This window comes from Ursus americanus, chromosome 10 (genome assembly GCF_024610735.1).
Source record: "Ursus americanus isolate L20-20 chromosome 10, mUrsAme1.1.p, whole genome shotgun sequence".
Lineage (NCBI taxonomy): Eukaryota > Metazoa > Chordata > Mammalia > Carnivora > Ursidae > Ursus > Ursus americanus.
Window position 1 is genome coordinate 43,727,774 of NC_142136.1, and position 26,279 is coordinate 43,754,052.

General features: G+C 37.1%; 1 protein-coding gene across 4 annotated transcripts in view; it reads left to right on the forward strand.

The window, feature by feature from the left end:
* Positions 1-26,279, forward strand: part of DIAPH3 (diaphanous related formin 3) — a 475,240-nt gene that overhangs the window by 136,121 nt on the left and 312,840 nt on the right. For all 4 annotated transcript variants that reach the window (XR_015725940.1, XM_087865106.1, XM_087865107.1 and 1 more), the window contains 7 exons: positions 3,118-3,192; positions 3,283-3,352; positions 7,896-8,032; positions 10,091-10,196; positions 23,833-23,943; positions 24,226-24,344; positions 25,203-25,319. Coding sequence is in view for 3 of the 4 variants with exons in the window: in XM_087865106.1 (XP_087721232.1) it covers positions 3,118-3,192; positions 3,283-3,352; positions 7,896-8,032; positions 10,091-10,196; positions 23,833-23,943; positions 24,226-24,344; positions 25,203-25,319 (735 nt within the window). In the remaining variant the exon portion in view is untranslated. The remainder of the gene's footprint in view (positions 1-3,117; positions 3,193-3,282; positions 3,353-7,895; positions 8,033-10,090; positions 10,197-23,832; positions 23,944-24,225; positions 24,345-25,202; positions 25,320-26,279) is intronic.

A 26,279-nucleotide genomic window follows, 5' to 3' on the forward strand; every position in this document is an offset into this window, starting at 1 on the left:
TTTCAATGAACCTCTGTCAGTACTACAGACCTACCTACTCAATATCACTTTTTATCTTGAACATCTTTTCCAGAAAAGATAAGAAGTAATATTTGCCCCTCATTTTAAAAATATTGCCGAAAACAGTAAGGGTGGGGGCCAAGGTTTGGAGAGAATGGGTTTGTGAGTGACAGCTTGTTAGTACAACTCCCTGCTGGCCTTGCAAATTTCTAAGAAAACAGGGAGCCTTTTTATGCAAATTTAATTTGTTTTAATATTAGTTTTCAATAAGTACTTTTACCAGCTTTTTATGTTTAAATGTTCTAGTGTTTCTTTGTTATCAAGCATCTTTGCTTCCTCCCCTGTGCCTTGTCTTACTTGGCTTGTTTTTGATGTTCTGTGAAATGTATAGTCTGACTTTCATTAGGTTGTTACCATTCTCTCTGATTCTATTGAGAAATTAATTCCTACTGTGAGTTAAAAGATTATAGTATAATTTGATATAATGCTTCTTTACATTCAATTGATTAAGTTTGTTTTATAGAGAATTAGTTCATATGTAATATGCATGCGTGGATGTAAATTTTATTTTAATGACTCACAATCTATAGTGTAGAAGAGTTATTTGGCGGGTCCAGAAATAGTTGATTTGAGGACTTCTGTGGGTCCCATTATTCTGGTTATAATTGTTATATTCAGGGTGATTAAAAAAAAAAACAACAGATATGTTCTATTAATCAGACCACAAGACTTAACTTGATTTATTTGGATTGATAGGCTTCCTAAATTTTATAGTGGGCTCCAACAGAAGCATAGTAAGTGAAACAAAATCTTTTGTTTTATTAACATAATTTAGAATTATTTTGGTATAAGGCAGTTTTAGGAATAGTGACTATTTTCCACAGTCATTGAAGGAGATAGCAGTATGATTAATCCTAAATCACTTATATTAGCCTTGGAATATCTTCATGGATATACTTTGTATACAGAGATTGTTAAAAATTCACTTCAAACAAAATACTGAAGTCCTGCTGTGGCGAATGAACACAGGAGGGCCTGATGAGCAGAATTTGTCCACGTGTCTCGGTGTTGGCTCAAGTAACATTCTCAAATTGCCTTTTTTTTTTTTTTTTTTAAAGATCTTGTTTGTCCATTTAGAAAGAGAGAACAGGGGAAGGGGAAGAGGGACAGGGAGAGAGTATCTCAAGCAGACTCCACACAGAGCCCCACATAGGGCTCGATCTCACGACCCTGAGATCCTGATCTGAGCTGAAATCAGGAGTTGGATGCTTAACCCACTGAGCCACCCAGGCGCCCCTCTCAAATTACTCTTTATGTGTTTGATTTCAAGCTTCCCTGCTTCATTTAAAATAAGAATAAATACACGGAATAGGATGTCAGCAAGGTAAACGGTTCAGCAGATGCTGTAGGTGTTTCCATAAAACATGAAAGCGAGGCTTGAAATGCCTACAGGTAACCTGTGTGTTGCTGATAGTGGAGAGTAAACTCAACACTTTTGAAGTAGCATGCCGGTTTCAAAACACTGGCTTCTATTTAGGTTGTTTTCTTCACCTTCACTCTAATAGTGATCTTTAGGCTTTTCCTTTATAGGAGAGAATCAGAGTATGTTTGTTGCTTAAGTACATTCTTGAATTAGTTACTCACTGGCTTTCACTGGACAGGGAAGAGATGAATAAAATAGTTGATGAGAGTCTGCAATCTAAATGGCAAATTGCATTTTTTTTTTTTTTGGTGGTGGGAGGATTCAGATTCTGAATATTTACAGGTAAATAAGCTGTATTCACAAGTGTACAAATGAAGATGAATTTTTTTAAACAATATTATTTCATTTAAAAATGTTGTGTTTGGTTTTTATTGTTGTCATAGGAAATGTTCTGTCTTAAGAAGATGGTATTATATACTGGTATGTGACTTAAATGTGTTCTTCGTATTTAAGAATTGCTTTTAGTTATTGGATGAAATTTTGCCCTTAAAGTTCCATTTTTCAAGGCTTACGCACAAAATCATACATACAAACATATATACAAAGAAATAAACCGTTATATATCCTTTCTTTTCCTTCCTCCTGCTTTTTGGGAAACAATATATTCTTTATTGTTCAAAGGCTTTCTAAATCACTACTGAAAAAATGTATTAATATTGAGGTAGTTTTTCTATAATCAAGGTGAGCTGTTGACTATTGGTGGTAGTGTCCTAATTATATTGCAGTACTGTGATTATATCATTTGGTTTATGAAAAGAGGTGGCTTGGTCAAGATGAATATATTCATTTAAAAATAACGACAAAGCTCTTTTAAAAAAAATTGAATTTTGTAACTTGGGAAATTAACATTTGTAGAATGCATGTCAGTGGTTTGAGAAATTTTCCTAAAACATCTCTTTCAATGTCTTGAATTTTTTTTCAGCAATCTTTAGATCTGAGTCTTCCCTCTTTTTTTTTTTAAATTAAAAAAATTTTTTTTAAGATTTCTATTTATCTGTTAGAGAAAGCACGCACATAAGCGGGGGGAGCAGGAGGCAGAGGGAAAAGCAGACTCTCCACTGAGCAAGGAGCCCGATGTGAGACTCGATCCCATGTTCCTGGGATCATGACCTGAGCCGAAGGCAGGTGACCAACCAACTCCTGGTTGGTCAGGATCATGACCTGAGCCCCCCACGCATCCCTGAGTCTTCCCTCTTTTAATCTTGCCTGATTTCTGCTTTTAGGAAAATTCTAAAGTGAGTCTTATCCAGTGGTGTGTTGGTAAATGTTTAACAGCCAGCTCTCTGGGTGGGGGGAGATGCTCTGACTGGCAGCATTTGCTGATTTCTGTGGTGTAGTACTTCCAACATGGCAGATTCTAGCTACTAACACAATGGTGCTGGACACAGAGAACGGAAGCGATGGGCACAGTGAGCTCTCACAAGCTGGTTTATCCCATTGCTACTCTTCCTTTCACAAGTAAGATAATAAATCATGATTGATTTTGTACCTGGTGTTATTCTTGTATTTATGATTAGAACATGATAAGGGTAAAATATTTGTGACTATATTGTGTTGGGATATTCAAACTAGAATACTGACCATGTAAACTGCCTTTTGTTTTTTTTTCTTTTTTTTCTTTTTCTGTTTATCAGTTGGGTAGAAAGCTTTGGACGAGAGGGGCTTGGATTATTACTGGACATTTTGGAAAGACTGATAAGTGGCAAAATGTAAGTATATTGTTCATTTTTATTTTCAATTAAGCTACATTTGCCTGTCCAATTATAATTCTAATACTGATGTTTTTTATGCCAATGCAGACAAGAAAAAATTGTAAAGAAGAATCAGCATAAAGTCATACAGTGTCTAAAGGCTTTGATGAATACACAGGTATGTACATAGGTAATTATATTGTATTCTTCACCAGTTCTTAGAGAATTTTTATGAAATACAGTTGTGTATTATGGAATCTGCACTAAAGAGATGTACTGCTTTGATAAGCTGTTGAGTACATAATGGAAAAAATATTGAATTGTGTCGATTTCTAGTTTTGTATCAAATCAACCATCTCTCAACAGGAGAAACTTGGGGATGAATGGATCCTCTCGTGATGCTTAAATCCTCATGTGCACATTAATCCTCTCTATCTACTCTCTTTTTTGTTCCCCTCTCTCTTCCTCCCTTCCTTCTCAAAGAATAGCATGAATAAGTTTTGAAGTCATACATGATAATTAAACGTGGTCTGCAGTAACGCTTATTACCAAAAAATCAAGTTGGAAAGACCGTTTTTTTAGTTTAGGAACTGAAATCTGCAATGAAATTAATGTGAACCGATAGGAAGCGGGTCCCAGAAATGGAGGAATGGTGCTTAATGTAAGTAATACTGAGACCAAGGGTAATAGGGCGGGTCTGCAGAGCTTGCATATTTGAAGGGATACGTTAGAAGAGAGAAATACTGGAAGCTCCTAACTGAAGTCAGATGTATCTGACAGCATTTCCATTTTTAGTAGAATTTGTACTGTTAATTGCAGAAATTAGCTCTATCCCATGCCATGTCTTTAGCTTCAGCATCTAAACATATCTACCTCATGATGGGTGCAGTAATGATAGTGTTTTCATTGCCATTAGACAGCAGGAGTGGAATTTTACCTATGGTGTTAGGATGGTTTGTGTTTTAGAGCAAAACTGTCTATATATTTCTGATTAATTTTAGTTTTTAATATTTCACATTTTTAAAATAAGCCTTTAGAGGACTGACTACACACTCAAGTAATGGTACTTAAATTAACATTCATATTTCTTTTTATTAAATGTAGCAAAAAGTTATATTTTCAGATTATTTTTGTTTTATTTTTCAGCACTTCCTTGAGCTGAGTTTTGTTTTTAACCAATGAAATATTTTTTACCTCCCTGCCTTCTCTAGTCAGATAAGATTTTCAAGGGACTGTCTGATATAGAAATCCTTTCTATGTTGTTATATATTCAAATATATTCTAGATTTGAACTCACAGTTCTGTAAGAATTAGATTTTAGGTACCGTGAGTAATCTTGTGGATCATTCTTTAAATTTGAGAATACCCATAATCGAAGTGAGGTGAGGTAGTATACAGAGGGTAATAGTGCTGCTTGGCTTGAGATTGAATTGGAGAGCGAGTAAAGCTTATGTATTTAGGTTCTAATTGACGTAGTGTGTCTCTTATAATAGACTGCTTTTGCTTATAGTTTGTATTTGTGGAGCTGGAATATATTGTTTGTGTTGATTGCTATCACCTGTGCCAATAAGAATAGAAAGTTGCTGATACTTGGAATTAGTATTATAATGTCTAAATTCTAAACTTAATAATATATGAAATAATTTTTCAGTAAAGACCCCCCCCCCCCCAAGACTGGTTGATGATTTTTCATTTATCTCGCTGTGTGGTGTTTAAAGGAGTTAATTGAATGATGAAAAAATACAGGTCTTAAAAGAAAGTGGTACCTTATTAGGTACTCGTATTTGGTTATTAATATAATGAGCAAATCTGGTAACAGGTGGAAGTGAATATCCTATAATAAACTGGACTGATAAATATTTTCTATTTGGAAGAAGATTTTGAATATTAGGGGGAAACAAAAGGACGAGAAGTGAAATATATTTGAACTGAGAGATAATGAGAGCAGGGGCTTCATTTTGGTCAGTTAACTTTCTGTGTGTTGCTGTAAGGTGTGCAGCCGCAGCAAAGGTGCTTTGCCCCTGAGGCCAGCGCCCTTACCTTCACCCGTGTTCTCTTTGCTCCTGGAATGAGCTCACCAGAGGGAGTTAGCCACCATCAGTATTCATGGCCTGTTCAGCACCTATACAGGGTTTAAGGTCTTCCCCTTCTCCCACTGAACTCTTTTGCAATGGCTTGAAATTCCATCTATTAGGTAATAATAGGTCTCAAGTAGAATGCAGATGGAACCTGGCTTTAGTCTTCGGTTTAGAACACATAAGTTTTCATATAAACCAGGGTGGGTCCTTGACATTCAGTAGAGAGACATCCTTAGACCTTCCAAAATTTGTCACTGCCTCTAACCTTATAATAGGCTTCATTTAATGCACTTTAGATGCTAGCACTGGTAAGTTGATGATTTCTCTCAGAATCCACAGTTTTTGTTGTGTACTGTTTTTTTTTTTTTTTTTTTTTGAAATAACTGAACAAGAGTAATTTTATTCAAGTAGGCAGCAATTCTGCCTGTAGTTCTAGGTATGCGGTGGTGGTCAGCTGGCCTCATTCCAGCCTTAGAATGAGCACTACATGCTTTTGCGTTAGCAGAGTCAGAATACCACCGATGATGGAGCTTTTGGAGGTTAGGGGGTGCTAGTCAAAACTATGAAATCCGAGAATGCTCATATTCTGCTCTCCACACGAAATGGTTTAGAGCTGGAGGGCTCCGCAGAGAAGGGAGGTAGTATCGTCTGGAGGAAATCGGTGTGCCTTGCCTTGAGTAAGTTGGAAGAGCCCCCGGATTCTGATTCCAGAGGTGCGGGCGTTGGTTAAGGACGTCTGGGTAGGTGGGAAATGAAGGGGAAATGCTTCACTCAGTCCTCAGGTTTCTTAGGACAGAGCCAGCCCTTTGGTACTTGGTAATCATTGACTGATTGACTTTTTGAATTGGATCTAAGTGGTACCTTATAAGCTTCTGACAATTCTCTGGAATGATTATCAAAGAATATTGTGGTCCTGGGGGAATGGGATAGGCTGGTGATGGGTGGTAGGGAGGGCACGTATTGCATGGTGCACTGGGTGTTATACGCAACTAATGAATCATTGAACTTTACATCAAAAACCAGGGATGTACTGTATGGTGACTAACATAATATAATATAAAAAAAATATTGTGGTCCTTGGCCCCATGCCTGCATTCTCTTTCTTTGTTTTCAGTTATGAGACAGCCCAGGGCATCACGAAAGTGATCATTTCCTGGCTGGTTTTGCTGTCTATTTGTAAACTTTTCTCTATCACCACTAAGAGGGAGAAGTCTCTCCAGAAAGCATATCCTGGGGCCCTGGGCCCTCCTGCCTGTGCTGCTTCCTTTGTACCTGTGTTCCTTAGGTAGCGGTATAAAGCAAATGAGGTATTTCAGCACACTGTAACGGCTTCTTTCTATAAATGGAATCTGCGAGATAGGAAAATTATAAATAAGATTTCATACTCACAGCATTTGAGTCTAAGCTTGTTACAGATTTAACTTTGATACTTATATCTAGTGTTAATTTTGAGTTGAGCCATAGTTCATAGGTCTGTAATTGGGATTAAGGTCCTTTTTTGCGTTCAGTAGTAATTCTAATCAACCAATTTCTCACTCTTTAGAAGGATCCTCTGGGATGCATGGAAGATAAATCGTATCATTTTATTGCTTCTATTTATCCTCTGTTATTTGATACTTATCTTCCATAGATTGTAAGTGGGCCCTAAGAGATGTATACATCCTTAAATCAAAACACGAAGTCATTAACATGACTCCTTATCTTCTAATTGGATGTGACATCCTAGCAGTAGCAAACAAACTTTATCCTTAGCCAGCATCATCCCATTTATATAATGTGTTTACAACTGCATTGTCTTTCCGATGATAAAATATCATTCTGATTAGAATACCTGTGCTCCTCATGGCAGTTTCTGCATGGTATCTGCCCAAGTCATCTTTCAACTCGTGCCCATCTTAGGAACTCAGTGCTACTCTCTAGGTCTGCACTGTGTTATGTGGTTGCCACATGTGGCTGCCGGGCACCTGAAATGCGGCTTGTCTGAATTGAGGGGTTTGTAAATAGAAAATAGACACTGGATTTTGAATACTTAGAAGAAAAAAAGGGTAAAATAGCTCATCAACAAATGTTTTATATTGATTATGTTGAAACGATCATATTTTAGATATGTTGGATTAATTTCATTAAAATTTTACTTTTTGCTTGAAAACTTGACATTGCACCTGTGGGTTCTCATTCTGTTTTTGTGGGATAGAGTTGATCTGTGTGTTACCTTGTGGTAGTGTGTCCCTCACCCACCTTCCTTCCCAGGAAAGCTCCTCATGCCCTCAGGGCCTGATTCAAAAATGGACTGTTCATTTTGTCTGTTTCTGTTGGGAAATCTCAATTTTCCTCACTGCTTCTCCCTTTCTCCATTTGGTTACTTACCTCTCTTAATAATTATCAGTCCTACCATTGTAAAATCAACTTTGAGAAGTTACTTATATTTGGTTGACTCTCCTACTTCTTGATGTGAATACTTCTATGAATTTTTATTTAAAAAAATTTTTTAGAATGTTGTATATTCCTTATATTTTCTGGCTTTTACTAAGTGTAAAAATATCCTATCAACTTTTTAAATAATTATGCTTCCTCTAGGGTGCTACTTCCTCCCCTCCCCAATAAACGGCTAACATTTAACGTTTTATTTCCAAAATGTTATAGTATGGCTTGGAAAGAATTATGAGTGAAGAGAGGAGTCTTTCTCTATTAGCCAAAGCCATCGATCCCGAGCACCCGAGTATGATGACAGATGTGGTGAAACTCCTCTCTGCGGTATGCATTGTAGGAGAGGAAAGCATGTGAGTCTTCTCAACTCATTTCTCTAGTTATATAACAGTATAATTTGATTTACTTAATGTTTTCATTATTCTATTTTAGACTGGAATTTACTGTTAATAAATGAATACTAAAGCAGCTGATTCAGATTCATAATTGGCTAAACAGAAATGTTTGAGTAATAATGATCTCTCAGTCAACATAGTAGTTATAGGCTAACATGTCTCTATGAAAACTGTTTCTTCATCTTATTTATTTTAAACTGTTCTGAATTCAATCCTTAAATAAAAATTCTCAATGAAGACTTAAAAATATATACAAATGGATTCTGTTTCTTATGTATTTTTGTTTTTCAGATAGTTAATTCAGACTCATGTATAGTCCCTTATAAAAGCAAACATTGTATATTTGAAAATCTATTTGTAAGGGAGATTTTAAAAGTGCAATATGAAATAGTAGTACTTTACTGGTCGAAGGTACAGAGTCTTTGACCATAGAGTACATCCTGGAATTTTAAGCTTTAAAGACATTATCCACATGTGTTAGGGTTGTAACTAAAAGACCATCACATACATATTAAAAGATAATTACAAAGATAAGTTTTTTTTTTTTTTTAAGGTTGGGTTACTTATTATAGGATGCATTTAAAAATTAAATGCCTTTTAAAAAGGCTAAAGATAAGGGCACTTGTGATAAGCACTGGGTGTTACATGTAAGTGATGAATCACTAAATTCTACTCCTGGGACCGGTATCACACTATGTGTTAACTAACTAGAATTCAAATAAAACCTTGAAACAAAAACCAAACAAATAAAAAGGATAAAGATAGGAAAAAACTGAACAACTAACAGAACAAAGAGAAATAGCTTTTTCATAAAGGCTAGGCAGAAGCCTGTAAGCGGAACCTCCCGCACACATTTGAAAATTGTCCTTGTGCTGACCTTGCCGGGGCTGGGTTCTGTTGGGCTGCCCAGTGTGGATGAGTTGGAGAGTCTGCAGGCACTCCTCAGGACTTGCCCTCCGTGGTGTATCCATGGATGTCCCCAGCGGCAGTCCCAGCACACCAAGCCAGGCACACACCTTCAGCACGTTCCCTTTCCCATTTTCAAAAGACCCTATTATTTGTATTGCAGAACCCGAAGTGTTTATTTAATGCGACACACATGATGCTGCTTGTGCTCCGCCTTGGCCTTTCTCCCTGTCCTCCTACTCCATCCTTCTCTTCCTCCCTCTTTCCCCTTCCATTTCTCCTGTCTTCTCTTTTCCCTCTCCCTCTCCCTCCCTCACCACTTGTTCTTTCCTTTCCCTCTTCTTGTCCCTCTCCTTCCCTCCTCTTTTTTACCCTCTTTTTCCTCCTCTTTCTTCACCTTCCTCTTCCTCCACGTCCATATTTATTATTATTTCTTGACTTCATAACAGGTTATCAAAATGATGTAAATAATGTTTACTGTCTACATGTCTGTGTCTACAAACTGAGTTTCTACAGTATACCAGGTCATGTTAACACACTGTTCTTTAAAGGAGTAGCAAGTGTAGTTCTTGTGCAGCCATTATTTTTTATGTTTGACTATAAATCCTTACTACTATGTATTTTTGGCTACCGGACTTCTTTATACTTAAAAGGAAGGAGAGTGTAGTGGTTAAGAATGCCGAGACAGTGCACACCACACAGACTGTCCGATTTCAGATCCTTACTCCATTTAGGAGATGCGAGACCTCAGACAAATTGCTTAACTTTTCTCTCCCTGTGTTTCCTAATCTATAATAAGGGATGATACCTACTTCTTAGAACTATATACATTAAAACGAGTTAATATTTGTAAACTGGTTTAAATAGTGCCTGATGTGTAGAAAGCACTTGATGAGTGTTTGATAAATAACCCTCATCATAGGGTTATTAGGAATAAATGAATAAAAACATGTAGCTACTACTTGATACATGCTATGCACTCAGTTAGTTTTTAAAATGTTGCTGCTTACCTAGGAGTAGTGATTCTGGAGTTCAGTAGATCAAGCAGTTGTATTAAGGCATTGGATTATTTAATTTCTGCAATTTAATTAATTTCCAAATTTCTGATAGCCTTGAAGAAGTTTTAGAAGCTTTAACATCAGCTGGAGAAGAAAGAAAAATTGACAGATTTTCATCTATTGTGGAAGGTCTCCGGCACGATTCAGTTCAACTGCAAGTAGGTTTCATGTATAATCCTACACACTGTTTTGTAACTGTTTGCTGACTGGCTTATATTCAAGTATGAAACCCTGCATGTCATCTAATATTTTATAACATTTCAAATAATGTATAGAATTCTAATAGATAATACATCAGATAATATATCATAATGGATCTTACGTATGTAACTTGGCACATATCTATTATTATTTCCTTAGGTTACTTTCCTAGAAGCTGTCTTACTAGAGATCTGTGAAATATGTAATTACAGCCCATGAACTGTTTATTCTTTGTTACTCTCATTTGTTGATTGTTACAAATTTTAAGAAGTTTTGGCAATTAAGTGAATTATGGCTTTTCACTGATTTATTAGTTTGTATATCATAAAAGTTGAGAGTTTACATGAATAATAATGAGACCAAGGTACACTAAAATTTTCAAAGATATTTAAATATTTCAGTGTTCCTAGACAGTCACTTTTAGACTTAAAGATTATATTGTCCAAATTGCATAACTAATATTCATTTAATTTCTTTTTTTTAAGAGTTTTTTATTGTTGGAATTACTGTTAAAGTTATTGCTAATAATCTGAGTATCTCTAAGGAAATAATTGATAGCTGACTCCCATCTCCCAATATTTTTAAAATTTAATTGGTGTGACCTGGCTGTTGGGATTTTTAAAAATTCTCAGATGATTCTAATTTGCAGCAATATTCGAAAACCAAGATGTACTCATAGCTACAAAGTAAATTTATGCTTAATTAGTAAAAAGTTAGTTTTTTTTTTTTTTAAGATTCTTTTTTATTTATTTGAAAGAGAAAGATAGAGATAGTGAGAAAGAGCACTGGTGGGGAGAAGAGGCAGGAGCAGGCTCCCCGCTGAGCAGGGTGTCTGACGCGGGGCTTGATTCCAGGACCTGAGCCAAAGGCAGACGCTTAACTGACCAAGCCACCAAGGCACCCCTACTGATGTATACTTTTTGATCTAATAACACACATGTCCCTACAGTGGGAGGGGAGGTGTCTTGTGATGGAAGGAGTAGACTTGTGAGTCAAGCCGCTTGAATTTAAGCCCCAACCCTTCACATCCTGGCTCTGTGACCCCTGATCATGTCCCAGACCACTTCCCATGCTTCAGTTCTCTCACTTGTAATGATAATATTTATCACTACTTCATTGTGGATGTGGGGATTATTACATAGATTAATGTATTTAAAACGCTTAGTTTATTTGCTTTAAATGTTGAGTAAATGCTAGCCTTAGAAAGTAATTTTGTTAAATTAAAAACAAAGTGGAGAATGGAGATTGAGGAGGATCTTCCTTCTTCAGAAACATTAGCTGTGTTGGTATTAAAATTGTTATGTAACTACAGCTCAGCAGTTCTACTCATGAACATGACCCAGATGAACAAAACACGGGCTCACACGCAAACCCATACTCGTATTTTTATAGCAGCTTTATTTGTCATAGGCTCAAATTGGGAACAATCCAGATGTTCTTCAACAGGTGAATGGTTAAACTGTGGACACCCATACCATGGAATACTTAGTAACGAAAAAGAATGAACTATTGATACATACAACAACATACATACAACAAGTATTGATACAACAGCTTAATCCGACAACTATTGATACATACAACAGTTTACATACAACAACAATGAATCTCCAGGGAATTACCTTGATTGAAAAATGCCAATCCTCAAGGTTTACACACTGGAGGATTCCATTTATATAGTAGCCTTGAAAGAACTGAGTTTTAGAGATGGAGAACAGTTTAGTGGTTGCCAAAGGTTGGGGATAGGGTCTGGCAAAGTGTTGGGTGTGGCCATAAGTAAATGGCAACAGAGAGTTGTGTGTGGTGAAACAGTTGCGTTTCTTGATTGTGGTGATGGTGGCAAATTCAGTGTATGTACAATGAAATTGCATAGAACCACACTTGTACACACAAATAACGTAAGGCTGCTGAAATCTGAATAGGCTCTCTGGGTTGTGCCAATTTCAGTTTCCCGGTTTTAGTGTTACATTATGCAAGATGTTACCATGGGGCAGAATTGTGCAAAGAGCACCTGGGACCTACCTATACATTTTTTCTTTTTGCAACTTTCTGTATATTTACAATTATTTCACAATAAAGAATCAAAATATCTTGGTAAAACTGGGGTCCCAATTTGTTTACAGCAGCATTATGCTCACTTAACATTTTAAAGCTCTGAGGAAAGAGGTAAAGAATGTCTTGTTAAGAACAAAGCCATGTTTCATCTAGGTAAATAATGTGATTGACTCATTAATTGAAAGGTGACTATTACAACCTTAAAATTCTTGGTAACTCGAATATTAAATTTGTTTTGGCTATCAGACATTGAGGTAAACCTATCTAATCTTGTGGAATTATAACTGATTACCATATGAACCTGAAGGCAAACTACATGTATCAAAAACATTCTTGAGTTTGTTTAGTCATTTCTATTGAGGGCAGTTGCTCTCCATTTATTGAAGGTGCTATCATTCTGGCCAGTTAAAAATTGAGAATGGGGGGGGGTACCTGGGTGGCTCAGTCCTTAAGCGTCTGTCTTCGGCTCAGGGCGTGATCCTGGCGTTATGGGATCGAGCCCCGCATTGGGCTCTTCCCCTGGGAGCCTGCTTCTTCCTCTCCCACTCCCCCTGCTTGTGTTCCCTCTTTCTCTAGCTGTCTCTCTCATTGTCAAATAAATAAATCTTTAAAAAAATTGAGAATGGATTATTAGTTTATAGAAGATACTAAGACATGAAGAAATTAAAATATATTTAAAGATTTGATGAAATTTTGAAATGATTCCTTTTTTTAACAGCTTTATTGAGATAAAATTCATATATCTTAAAAGTTATCCATGGAAAGTGGGCAGTTCAGTATTTTTGTATAATCAGAGTTGTGCAACCTTCACCATCATCAGGAACGTTCTCATTCCCCTAAAAGAATCTCCTCAGCCCCCACCTCCCAACCCCTTGTGATACCCTCATTCCCTCTAGCTCTAGGCAACTGCTAATCTACTGTTTCCATTTTCATAAATTCAGGTTTCATATTTCAGATTTTCATATTCTGGATTTTTGATAAAAATCATACAATATGTGGTCTTTTCTGACTGGTGCTCTCACTTAATATTTTCAGTGTTCATTCATGTTGAAATATGTATCACAACTTCATTTTTCCCCCTCCAAATATTAGGCTATTGTATGGCTAGTCCACATTTTGTTTTTCAGTTGTCAGTTGGTTACACATGAGGGTTGCTTCTACTTTTTGGCTTTTATGGATAATGCTACCTGTGAATATTGGTGGAGATGATTTCTTTTTTAATGACTGCTTGTTTGCCATATTTAGTGTTAAGGGAATAGGGGTGGGGGCATGGCTAGCCAGCAACATCTCCCTTGGGTAAGTTGAAGTCAACCATTTGACTCAATTCTTGAGAAATTTTACCAAGACATAGGTGACTGATTACATTTGCTCTTATGAAACTAATTGCCTTAGTTGTAATTATATTTTCTTTTATGGTTATTTTTTGAAACACTAAAATTTCTTGATACAGTTTTTAAAGTTTAATTTTCATTGAGAAGTGGAAGTTCATTTTAGCATTATTCTTTTTTTTTTTTTGATAAGCTCGGATTAAATTTCTATGCTCTTGATCATGAATAAATGATGGGGAGAATTTTTTTTTAATTTTTAATTTTCCTACTCAGCCTTTTTGTTCTGGGTTTTTATTCTTGAAGAAAAGTTTCTCATTATTACTAAGCCTAAGCTAGCAGGTGGCAAGCTTAAGTTAAGAGGTGAAGGTACTGTTTTCCAGATAGCTAACTTAGGGAGTTGGGGGGTGGTGAGGAAATAAGTAGGTTGTCTTTTCTGGGACTGCTGGTTGTTCTCTATTTCCTTTAAAAAGATCAAGCAACCCTTTAGTAATATCTAAAAATACTTTCCTCTTTGGGTGTTTCTGAATTTTCTTTAAGTAAAGTATATTTTAGAGCTAGCTGGTTATCAATTTTCCCATAAAGCTATTGCTCTAAGTGCCCATTTCAATACCATTACCTATGTAAAATTTGCATTTATTGAAATTACTAGTCTGGTTGATATTAGCAAATCACCAAATTAAAAATAAAACTTGTTTATTGCTGAATAAAATAGAAACCTGTTGTTTGCTTTTAAATTGGAGAAAATGGGAGATGGTAAAATTAAAAAAAATTCTCATTGTTCTTTTATTGCAACCTGTAACAAAGTACTTTTTCAAGGAGGATTGTTAGATTTTTTTTTTTTTGAGTCTGATAATAATGAAGATAATGTGACTGCCCATGTTTCTGATAAAATTGAACATCCTTTCATTCCTCCCACTCATATGGTATAGTAAGAAAGTGAAAAAAATAAGTACCAGAAGTAACTTAAAATTATTTCCAGGCCTCAAGAAAAAAAGTACTAATATAAATATCAGACTTAAACATATGCTACTTTTCTCAAGTGTGTCAGAGAGGGCTTTTCAGATTCAAGCAGCATAATCCGCTGTGAGTAATTGAAGCAGGAAATGGTACTGGGTACCTTAACAGAAGTTTTGGCAGGCCCAGGGAGCTCTGTGTGGGTGATATTGGCCAGGAGTAATGTAGAAGTGCCAGATCACATCCAGAAATGTTCTAAGGGAAACACTAGTCCCAACACTCTACACTGGTGAGCACGTGACACATTAGGACACACGTCAGTGCTCCTGCCGCAGCAGCAAACCTTGCCTCAGGCCTCTTGGACTCATGGGTGGGAGTGTCAAGAACATGAAGGGTCTGTGATTTTTATGTCACTTGTGTATTAGCATCTTAGTCTGCCGTAGTTTTATGGGTGCTGTGAGAAGACGTGACTCCCTGGGTCAACAACAAAGGACTTCATTACCCACAGCAACAGTAGTGGTTTGTGGACAGCTTTGTATCAGCCGCAATCTCCAGTTGCAGTCGGCTGTGCTTTAGGAGAGAAACACTGAGCATAGGGAATTCAACTCTTACATCACAGGCAGCACTTATTCTGATCGATGCAGGTGATGATGAAATCAGTTCAGTTTATCTCAGAGTATTTAATGAAGGCTGTTGGTCAGCCAGACTCCAAGCACCTGCAGTATGGACTCCAGTCAGGCCTTCCAGGTCCTACATACGGCCCACTGAACAAATCCCACAGACCATCAGGGTCCAACTTAGAACACCAGAAGGCTTTCTTCTGAATTTTTTCTATTGATCTTTCCACTTTGCCTGAAGTAGTCAGGTACAGAGTGATATATTAGTGATTGCACAGACTTCCCCTGGTTTAGCAAGAGGGAAGTCTAGGGCAATTCTTTTATCCATAACACCCCTGGCTAGTGAGTTGAAGCCGAGTGCTTCCCAGGGCCAACGCGGTATCATTGAGAACTTCAATTAAAATCAGGGACAGATATCTTACCTCCTTTTCTAATTGCGTGACACCCATCATAGGGGTAAATGCCTGTGGGGCACACATAAATAAATTTTTTCTGCAGGACCAATGGTAGCCTCAGTGTGGAGAGCCCTTCATGGCTGTCTGAAGAGTAGCGTTTGCTTAGACACTTGAACAGCTCTTAGGATCAGCTCTGAGGTGAAAGTCAGTGTCTTTGGAGAGACCAGCAAGTTAACACTTGGCTTCGTCATAACATATATAGTCTTGAAGGTCTACATGGTGCTTCTGGAAGCAAAGTATTGTTTGTAGTTATTGGGGTCCCCTAATTGGGACCTTTATCAAACAGGCAGCTACTGGGTAATAGTGCTTTCAATGTGGCCTCCCAACTGGCTGATAAACTTTAGGATTCTCAGTTCAGGATAAAATTGAGTCCAATCCTTGCTTTTGGAGCATCTGAAGATTTGGTGGAGAGGCCAGGTTGTGCTATAGGAGAGACACCTGGCATGTGCATGGTCTTAACAAATATCTCATGGTTACATATTAAAGAAAAGGTGCTCACATTTAGAGAATGGGAAGAAAAAGTGAAAGTGTCCTATTGAATATGAAGTTTCATTTATAATACGAATCAGACAACTTGAAAACGATATTCTTGCTGGAACTTGCTTTGTAGAACAAGGCTGTGTTAATTTGGGTCTTTTGAGAAGCAAGAGATTTAGTATGCATGGCACCAGGGGAAAGGCCTACTAGAAGGCCTGGAGAGGGCTGGGGGGGTGGGTGGGTAGGGAGATGCCCAGCTCACTGCAGACTGATGCCGGGTAGAGGAGAGAAGGAAGGAGGGTTGAGGGAGGTGTCTTAGGCCCCTGTGCACTTCCAGGAGAACTTGGCAGGGTTGTTGAGGAATCCTCAAGCCAAACCCCCTTGTGTCCCATTTTAGTATTCTTGCTGTGTTCAGACATTGGCTGGGAGAAACCCTTGGGGAGTGTGGCCTCAGCTCACCTGTTGTGATGGATTTCACAGGGTAGCAGCTGGGACTGGGCTGTTGGTCATTTATACTCCCTGCAGTCAGAGATTGAGAATTGCATTCCCGTGGCTGCTGCAAAGACAGTTATAAACCAAAATAAAAAAAAATAAACCAAAAAGCTCTTCAATTTTTGGATTTCATTGAGTTCAATAGCAGAATAGATATTTGCAAAATTGATTGGGTCACGTATTTCTTATTTTCTTACCTTTAATTGAGTTTTAGTCGCTGGACTTCGAAATTTGTTGTTGGGCAGTAATTGAGAAATATGACATTGAAACAAATCATAGGTTAAAGTCACTTGTTAGATACAGTCAAGTTTATTTGCTTCTCTTTCTTTTTGTTTTCTGTACCCCTTAAATGCTCAAAATATTCCCAGATTTAATTTTGCTTGAGACCAAATAAAGGTCTTACTATAATGAATAGTCCTATCTAAATCTATTTTTTTAAAAAATATTTCCACCCCCTCTACCCCCAAGTTACTAACCGAAGTTATTTTCAATTTCAAGTAACTTGTCCTCACATTTAATGAAGAACTAAATGAAGAATAGAGATAGTAGAAAGTTTTTGTGTTTAGGACCAGTGTTGGGGCATCCCAGAAGGATGCAGAGATCAATTTGTTTTAATTCCTCTCTGTTTTGACTACTTCTATTGAGGTTTACGTCAGTAGGATTAATATATCAATATAAATGAAAATGTTCAGTGTACTGAAATGGACTGGTAAATAATAAGCCATTAAGCTAAGACGTTAAGGAAACACAGTGGACTAATACTCTAATGTGAACTCATGCTGCCAAAGCGAGCACACATCTAAAGATAAATTAGTGGTGAAAATTTTTGTCTAGAATATACGGCCAATTTTCTGAGTTTACATAATAAATTTCTTCACTTACGCTACAGTAGATCACCAGAAAAATAAACTTAGCTCATGCTTCAAAGGTAACTGCACAGAGTTTCATAATTAAGCAATTAGTTAATTATTCAGTGACTGCTGTGCATTGAGTTATACAAGAGCGATGCAGAAGAACACCCTTGCCCGGGATGCTTGGGTGGCTCAGTCTGTTAAGTGTCTGCCTTCAGCTCAGGTCATGATCTCAGGGTCCTGGGATGGAGCCCCATGTTGGGCTCCCTGCTTAGTGGCTCAACCAGAAGCCTGCTTCTCCCTCTCTCTCTCTCTGCCCCTCCTCCTGCTTGTGTAAGCTCACTTTTTCTGTCTGTCAAATGAATAAATAAAATCTTAAAAAAAAAATACTCCTGCCCTTAAGAAGCTTATACTTGGGAATCTAAAGCTAGCTAATGTTTCATAAGTAAAACGCAATAGGAGTTCCAGCAAAAACGCTGTCTCCGTGGGGAGTGTCTGAATAAATATTTAAAAATCCATTTGTTTTTCCAGTATTCCCGTTCATATAAATTATAGCTTCTTGAATCCTGCGCTTTTTAAATCTGTGTTTGTATGGGAACTCTGCAGTTACCTCACGCTCTGATTTGTTCTCGTACTGTGTCGATCATTTACAGAATACTCAACTGGAAGTCTAAATAAAATTAAAAAGGACTTTACATCTGTCGATCTACTTTACTGCTTCTGTGTTTGTCTGCATAATGTAGTCTGGTTAGTTTTTATTCTGAATTAACGTGTGTGCGTTTTAAATTCTTTGGAGTTTCTTTGCACTAGCGGCAAACTGTTTCTCTGTAAGCATCATTTACTCATTTTAACTTGATAAATCTGAAATTTGATTGTGCAAAGAGAAACAGATGATTTGTGCTATGGGGTAGGGAAGATGAATAGCAGTCTAAGCTGTATCTTCCAGGCCCACATAATAATTATTCACAGATTCTGATAGAATTTTTATGTAAGTACTTGACTGGTACTTGTTTACAATGTGAATTTAGCTTATAAAGCTGATATATTTTCAGCGTTCATATAGCCATCGTTTTACTTGTAAAAACATCTACTTGTATTCAGGGCGAACATGTTGACCAGAGTGTGTGCTTTCTAAAGAATATCCTTGCTTTGGCTCTTAGACACCCTGTCCATTCCTTCCGCACAGTCACGGAGAAAGCATTTGTTCTGGTGGCCTTTGAAAAAATTGGATGAGCTTTATTTTTGAACCTTGGGCATCACACCTGTTAGAGTACCTTGAATTTTGTGTTTAATGTTGTTCATCCGAAAGGGTCAAAGGTTTTGGGTCCAAGTTTAAAAATGCGCTAAGTGTTTATTTTTTCTCATCTTTGCATTGAGCGTGGTGATGGTTAGGAGTAAGTTAAATTGTGTTGTAGAGGAAATTTAGGGAATGGGTATTCACAGATGAAAAACCTGACTGTTTTCAAGGGCAGAGAGCTCCTTTGCTGATGAAGTGTGGTAGATGGTGGCATGTTCCTTTCTTTGTTTTGCTCATTAACCTCTTTCTAGGTCTAATGATTTTTCTTTGATCATTTGCCTTGTTCCCGAGATTGCCTTTGACCAGATCTATCCCTCATATTGACTATCTTTGAGATTTCTGTTTGCGGTTTATTTACTTTGCCCCCTGTTGTATGTCTGTGCTGCGGGTTTACTGCATTGCTGACATTGCTCCACTATTTGTAATTACACTTCTGGCTGCTCATTTTCCTCCGCTTGGTCTGTGGGCTTGGCGGGTCCCAGTCCTTGCAGAGCACCTTCTGTTTGCTGCTGCTCTTGAGGAAACCTTCAGCTATCCTAAGCCCTGGATGCACACACACACGCCCACACACACGCATGCACGCGCACACACACCTACACACACCCCTCCAGCTACAAGTTATGCTAAAAATACTTTTTCTCATGCAAGGCTCCTTCTTGATAATTGAGACAAGAGAATCAAAATGAGCTTGCAATATCTGCTTTCCTAATCATTAGAACTGAGTTCATGATTTAACACCTAAAGAGAAGTGTCTTACTTGCTGAGACCAAAGGTTAATAAGCAGTATTTCTAAAGTATAAAGATGTGTTCAGAGGAAGGAGGAGACTATTTTAGTGCCGATTTCAATCGTCTTGGTTGCATATGGTACATATGAGAGGGCAGGTGTTTTCCTATTTGGGACAGCAACTCTGTCTCTATAGAAACTGTTCTTGTCAAGTCACCAATTGGCCAAATGCAGCGGTAATTTACTAGTCATCTTAGCTGACCTATTAGACCCTCTGACTCAGTTAATCACTCTCTCTGTTGAGACACTTTCCTCCCATAATTCCTAGGCACCCAAGTCTCCTTTTTCTTCTACTTCACTGATGCCTTTCTACTTTATTTCCCCAGCCATTAAAGCAAAACCTGCAATCAAAATGCCCCATCAGTTCCTGTACGTCTTTTCTCCTTGCTACTTCTGGGTGATTCCATGTAATACCCCGAGTTTTATATGAGTTGCTGTGGTCATGTGTTTCTTGATCCCAGATTTCCTATAGCCAGTTTCCTCCTCCTCTTTTTTCAATGCTGATCACTAATAGATATTTCTAACTTCACATCTCTAAAACCCAACTCCCCTGATCTGTTTTCCCAAGCCTCTTTCTCCCATCTTAGTGAATGATTTATTCTCCATCCTAATCAATGATAATCACATCTTTTGAATTGCCCAGGCCAAAAACTTTGGAGTCAGTCTTGACTCTTCATCTCTGAGAGTGATTTGTCTTTTTCCACAGCTGTATCCCTAGCACTGAGAAGTGCTTAGTGGGCACCAGTAAATAGGCTTGGAGGAAATGAAATGGTTGAGCAGGTATTGCAGAGAGTGAATTTGATGTCCAAAGATAGAAGCTTTAAATTAGGATGCTTCTAGGAGGGCAGAAGCTCTTGGTTTTCTTACCCTCATCTATTCCACAGGGAAGTACATTTTGTCATGCTATTGAAACAATTAATATGTTAAATGCAAATTAATGGAGATTATATAGGCGACATTTTTGGAACATCAAACAGCGTGATGATTGTTTATGCTGAATATCACAATGCCATTATTTCTTTGAGCTTCTGTTAATATCCCTGGCTGATGTAGACCAGGTACCCAAGAACTAGTTTTTTTTTTTTTTAATGAATGAATGATTCCTAATGTATATTTCTTTCATTTCTTAATTTTTTATTTTTAGAGAAAGAGGAGGGGGGAGAGAGACTCCACACTCAGCAAGGAGCTGGATTCGGGGCTCTATCTCATGACCATGAGATCATGACATGAGCCAAAATCAAGAGTCAAGCTTAACCAGCTGAACCACCCAGGTGCCCCTCCTAATGTACATTTCAACCTCACAATTTTATTTTTTTATTGTTTTTTTTAAAAATTTTTTTTTATTATATTATGTTAGTCACCATACAGTACATCCCTGACAACCTCACAATTTTAAAAGCGGGATTTATCCTCTTCTCTAAAACCTGTTTCTCTCCTTGCATTTTATAGCTCTGTTAATAGTACCACCTCCTATCTAGTTGAAGAACAAAGGTGAGGAGGTCTCATGAATTCTTCTGTGTCAGCCCCATGTCCACTCAGCCATCAAATCCTGTCAGTTTCTCTTACATTTTGAATGTTCAGGTTCTCATCATTGCTCACTAAAGTTGTTTCTACAATAGCTTCTTAACTTACACTGTTCCCTCTACTGTTCCTGCTCCTTGTGGTTTCCCCTATTTCCAGTTGAACCTGAATTTTCTGACTTGGCACATGAGGCTGTGCCTGACCTGGCCTGTCTTCTTGTTCAGACTTATTTCTCGTGACTCCTTGCACTGTTCTCTCCCTTCTCACCCTCACAAACTGCTCAGGAAATCGGAATTCCTTGTAATTCACTGGAAGGTCCCATGTCCTCTAACAAGTTCATTCTTTAGATGCTTCACACATCTCATCTCGGTCCTTCACTTCATCAGGCTGCCTTCTTGTTCATTCTTAAGAGCCTGTGCTGTTACCCAGCTGTCCTTGTCTTTAGTGTCTCCATATTCCTGTTATATGTGGAATGTAACTCTTCTACATAGTATGTCTATCATTGTATCTATCTTCGTGAGGGCAGGCAATATGTCCTGTTTACCTTCAGAGTTCCTGAGCCTTTCCCACTGTCTGTAGGAATTGATTTCAATGGCATAGATGCTCTATTGGCACCTGCTTCTGCTAGTATGCTATATTCGTGTGAAATTCTATGATCAAACAAGTCTATATATCTCAGTATACATGTTAAAAACCTAGAAGGAACTCTTTGATCTTTACCTTGATGATAGAATTATTTTTCTGTAAGGGAACACTACATTTTGCTGTAAGCTTGCATATGTTCATAGACATATGTTTACATGACATCGATTAAAGAGTGTTATAGGTCATGATAATGGCAAATTACCATTAGAATTGGGAAGGGATTTTAGATAATTAAATTCATTCTTTCAGCTTAAATCAATATTCTATTTTTCCTTTTATAGGAAATGGCCATTTAGGATGTTTCCTGGAAAGAATTTGGATTATCCTTTTCCCTTCTTTCTCTTCAATTTCATGCTGCTATTGTTCTGCATATATTTACTTTACATTTAAGTCCTATTTCCGGTTAATTTTTATGCTGCTTATTTTTGCTGCTTTGAGTTGTCTATAATTCACGTCTTTTCCAGAAACCTAGCAACTAATACTAATTTAATTGCTCTGAATGTAGAGAAACACTATTTAAATGTTCTTTGAGATCTTTTAAAACTACATACTATTGCTGAAAAACTATTTTTGTGGCTACTGGCTAATAACTGGCAAGGAGGTGGAAAGAAAGCATTTTAAACTTTGTGATGTGAGCCAGTTACAGCTGAGTCAATGTGTACTGGAAAGGTAGCTTCCCTTTTAAGTTTATTTATTTTATTTTATTTTTTTTAAATTTTAAATGTTTCCCTTTTCCCTATTTATCTTCTGGCACATTTCCTTCAGTTTAAATAGTCTTACGTTTTGACAGTAGAAGCATGCTGGTCAGATTTTAGTATTTAGACATCAAATACAATAATTACGATATATTTCAACCAGCAGGACCTGAGACCCCTGTTGGTGTCTTAATACAAAAAAGGCATTTTAAATTCATATAAACCTTGCCTTAAGGGATGGAGAAAGGACAATTTAGGGAACAGCATGAGGTTAAACATATTGATCAGTAAGCCAGTCATTCTTGTTAGACTCTGGTAGAATGTAGACTTAGAAAAATAGCATCATCATCCACAACAAAGAATAATTTGCTTCTCTGGAGACCATCTCCTTTGCTTCCAATCTCTTGCTTCAATTATAGGGATTTCAGATAATGAAAGACAGATTTCAGCCAGGGGTTAAAAAAAAAAAAATAGATCTACCTTGAAATTTGGAGTGTTAAATAACTGGAAAATACTGTGAAATTTATACTTTCATTAGTTAAGGTATATACTAAAGGATTTAATTAGCTATGTAATTTCTTTATGCCTTTGGAATAAACATGACATATATTTATTTTGAATTCTTTTTTTTTTTTTAAAGATTTTATTTATTTATTTGACAGAGAGAGAGAGACAGCCAGCGAGAAAGGGAACACAAGCAGGGGGAGTGGGAGAGGAAGAAGCAGGCTCCCAGCAGAGGAGCTTGATGCGGGGCTCGATCCCAGGACTCTGGGATCACGCCCTGAGCCGAAGGCAGACACTCAATGACTGAGCCACCTAGGCGCCCCTTTATTTTGAATTCTTGCCAAAGTGTAAGAACCATCACCTGGTTAGTTCTAATTAATTGTGCAGTGTTCGTAAGATAGCTTTTGGTTATAACAACCCCATTAACCAGTTTCAGGATATTTGCTGACCTTGAAGCGTTTGGAATTTTAGGTTTCTCTTGATGAATGGCAAGTTACCGTTCTATTTTAGGTAAGTATTACATATCCAATAGAGATCTATAATTTTTCAACTAGGATGTTTAGTTTTGTGTTGTATGTGCGTGGAATGATATTTTTGGACAAGATTTAACTTTGGGCTAGAGTGAATTTTTTATGGAATGGTACCAGTGCCTAATGTTTTTCTTGCCTATTCCACAAGAATTCCCAAACAAATGAAAATTAAAAAAAAAAACAACAAAACACAAAACTCCACCGAAACAATATTTCTTGTTTAATTTGTAATTGACTAAAATAATTAACATACAGGTTATTGTTTTAATAGTTTCTCCTCTGAAGGAAGATGTTGGATTCTTGGAACAAAAACTTAATATTTCAGTTCTATGACTCTTTCTTTAATGTTGGAATCCGAGCCTAAGTCTCCCCACGCAATCTATTGTAGGTAGCGTGTATGCAGCTCATCAACGCCCTTGTTACATCTCCTGATGATTTGGACTTCAGGCTTCACATCAGAAATGAATTTATGCGTTGTGGATTGAAAGAGATCTTGCCAGTAAGTGCCCTGCAGTCTCCTTATTAATATTTAAATCAGAGGAGTACTTGAATAGGGGGAAATTTAGATAAATTACCTTCAAGAATAATTTATCTGTGGGGAAAAAGGGCTTGAGTATAAAAATTTGTGAAATATAGATAAGATGTGAGTATTATTTAACACTTTAAGTGTTTGAATGCTGTAAATCCAGTCAGTTGGTTAGTTTATTGTTTATGTGTTTTTCATTAACTGTTTTGCATTATTAAAAAGAAAACCATTGTCATTTCTATTTAATATCTCTAGAATTTAAAATGTATGAAGAGTGATGGCCTGGATATCCAACTTAAAGTGTTTGATGAGCATAAGGAAGAAGATTTGTTTGAGTTCTCCCATCGCCTTGAAGATATTAGAGCTGAACTTGAATATCCTTTTGTTTTGAAATTAGTGAAATATGAAAAATTGTTGCTAAACCCCAACCAATCTTTACCTCCCAAAATATTAAATTTCTGAAGCCATTTCTATATAAACAGTATAAAGTCAAACCCTTATGAATCACTGATTTTATATAAACTTATTAGTTTAATGTGTGTGTTTCTGAGTACATGTATATGTAAATCAACATTACAACCCACAAATGGATTTTATTAGGCCTCTCGTGTGTGTGTGTGTGTGTGTGTGTGTGTGTGTGTATGTGTGTGTGTACACACTATCTGTTTTTTCTTTTCATGTTGGGCACCTCCCCTCCCCTACTGCTTTTCAGCTTTAGGAGTAGGGTATCCTTAGCCTGCTAGTTAGCTCCTGCCCTACACCTTGGGGGCACACTCACATGGGCCTTTGTTAACTCTGTGGGTTTGCAGATCTGTGTGCTTTTCCAGAAATCTACCAGGTTCCTGTCCTCCACTGGGGCTGCTCCACTGTGGATAATGCCTGGCACCCACTCTCTTGGTAAAAACACTCTGAAAACATAATATGGTATTCACAACCAGCTGCCTGTTACCCTTGCCACCAGCAACGTCTTGGCTTGAGAGAGGCAACTGGTTGGAGTTGATTGTGGAGGAGAAGCCAGGGAGTGTCAGGTCAGGTTGTCATTTGCAAAATGTTTTCCACTACTCTGAATCCTAGATACCTGTGTTTTACTTGATGTTAAATATACATGATGCCTATTTTAGGCTAAGGCACATAATAATCTTTTGAAGCCTTACAGAGTAGATTCCATGCCATGTTATTGCAGTAGTTTGGTGTAGAGGTAAATAAATCCGTGTATTCCTTAATCAATTTACTGAAGCAGATGATATTTACAACATGGTGTGGAACTCAGTTAAGGAAACTAGAGCGGAGGGATATTTCATTTCTATTCTTCAACATCTTTTGCTGATTCGAAATGATTATTTTATAAGGTAAGAGGATTTATAAGGTAAGAAGAAGCTATGTTCTATTTTTTTTTTTTTTTTTTTTTTACTAATACTATTAATTGTGAAAATCACCTGATATTTGATTTGGGCAGGCAAATAATTTCCAGATTTTTATTTCTGTCTTAATACTGACTCATGGAATGTGGAGTTTCTTCTCGGCATATATTTAGACAGGTGATGGTAAAATGATATTACTGTTATGTTTTAAGTTGCAGAAGATTCTTGGTAACAAGTTTTCATCTGAATAAAAATGCGAACTAGCAACAAATTACTAATTTATCATATGAAGGGTAATATTTTCTGGTTAGAGTTTAGGGTAGTAGGAATAATGTTGATAAGTTTCTTTTTCTAAGTTACATGAAGGGTACTAAACATTGCTTTTATCAGTGTTTAAGTAGCTAGCAAGTGCCTTGATAATACAGTTGCATTTAATGTTGCTAATGTATCAGAAAAACTAGACAAATGATGTTTCAAGTTTGATTATATTCTAGCCATCTTGAGCTTAATAGATTGTTTAGCCCATCTGTACGTTGTCTATCTGTAGCTGTGTAAAGATGTTAGCACCTAAGCTGTTCGGTTGTTACGAAGATGGACTATAGTAGCATGAGTAGATCCCCTAGCCAAATACCTGGCACATGGTGTCTCCTCAGTAAGTGCTCTCTATATCCTCTTTCCACTTTGCTACTGTTTTATGAGGGAAACCGAGATCCTTGAATATAAAACTATTTTCGTCGCCTTTATTTTAGTTCTGCTAAAATTTCATTCTCAAAGACTTTGGGTAGTATGACTTTTCTTACTCTAATTTCATGTAGAAAAATTTGCTAGGTGTGTCTCATTCAGGCTGTGTGGGTGATGTCAGGGGGTGTAATTCAGGCTTCTGATATAACTGACAAGTGAATAGAATAAAAGAGTCAAAAAAAATAAAACTTTAGGTTCTTTGGGATG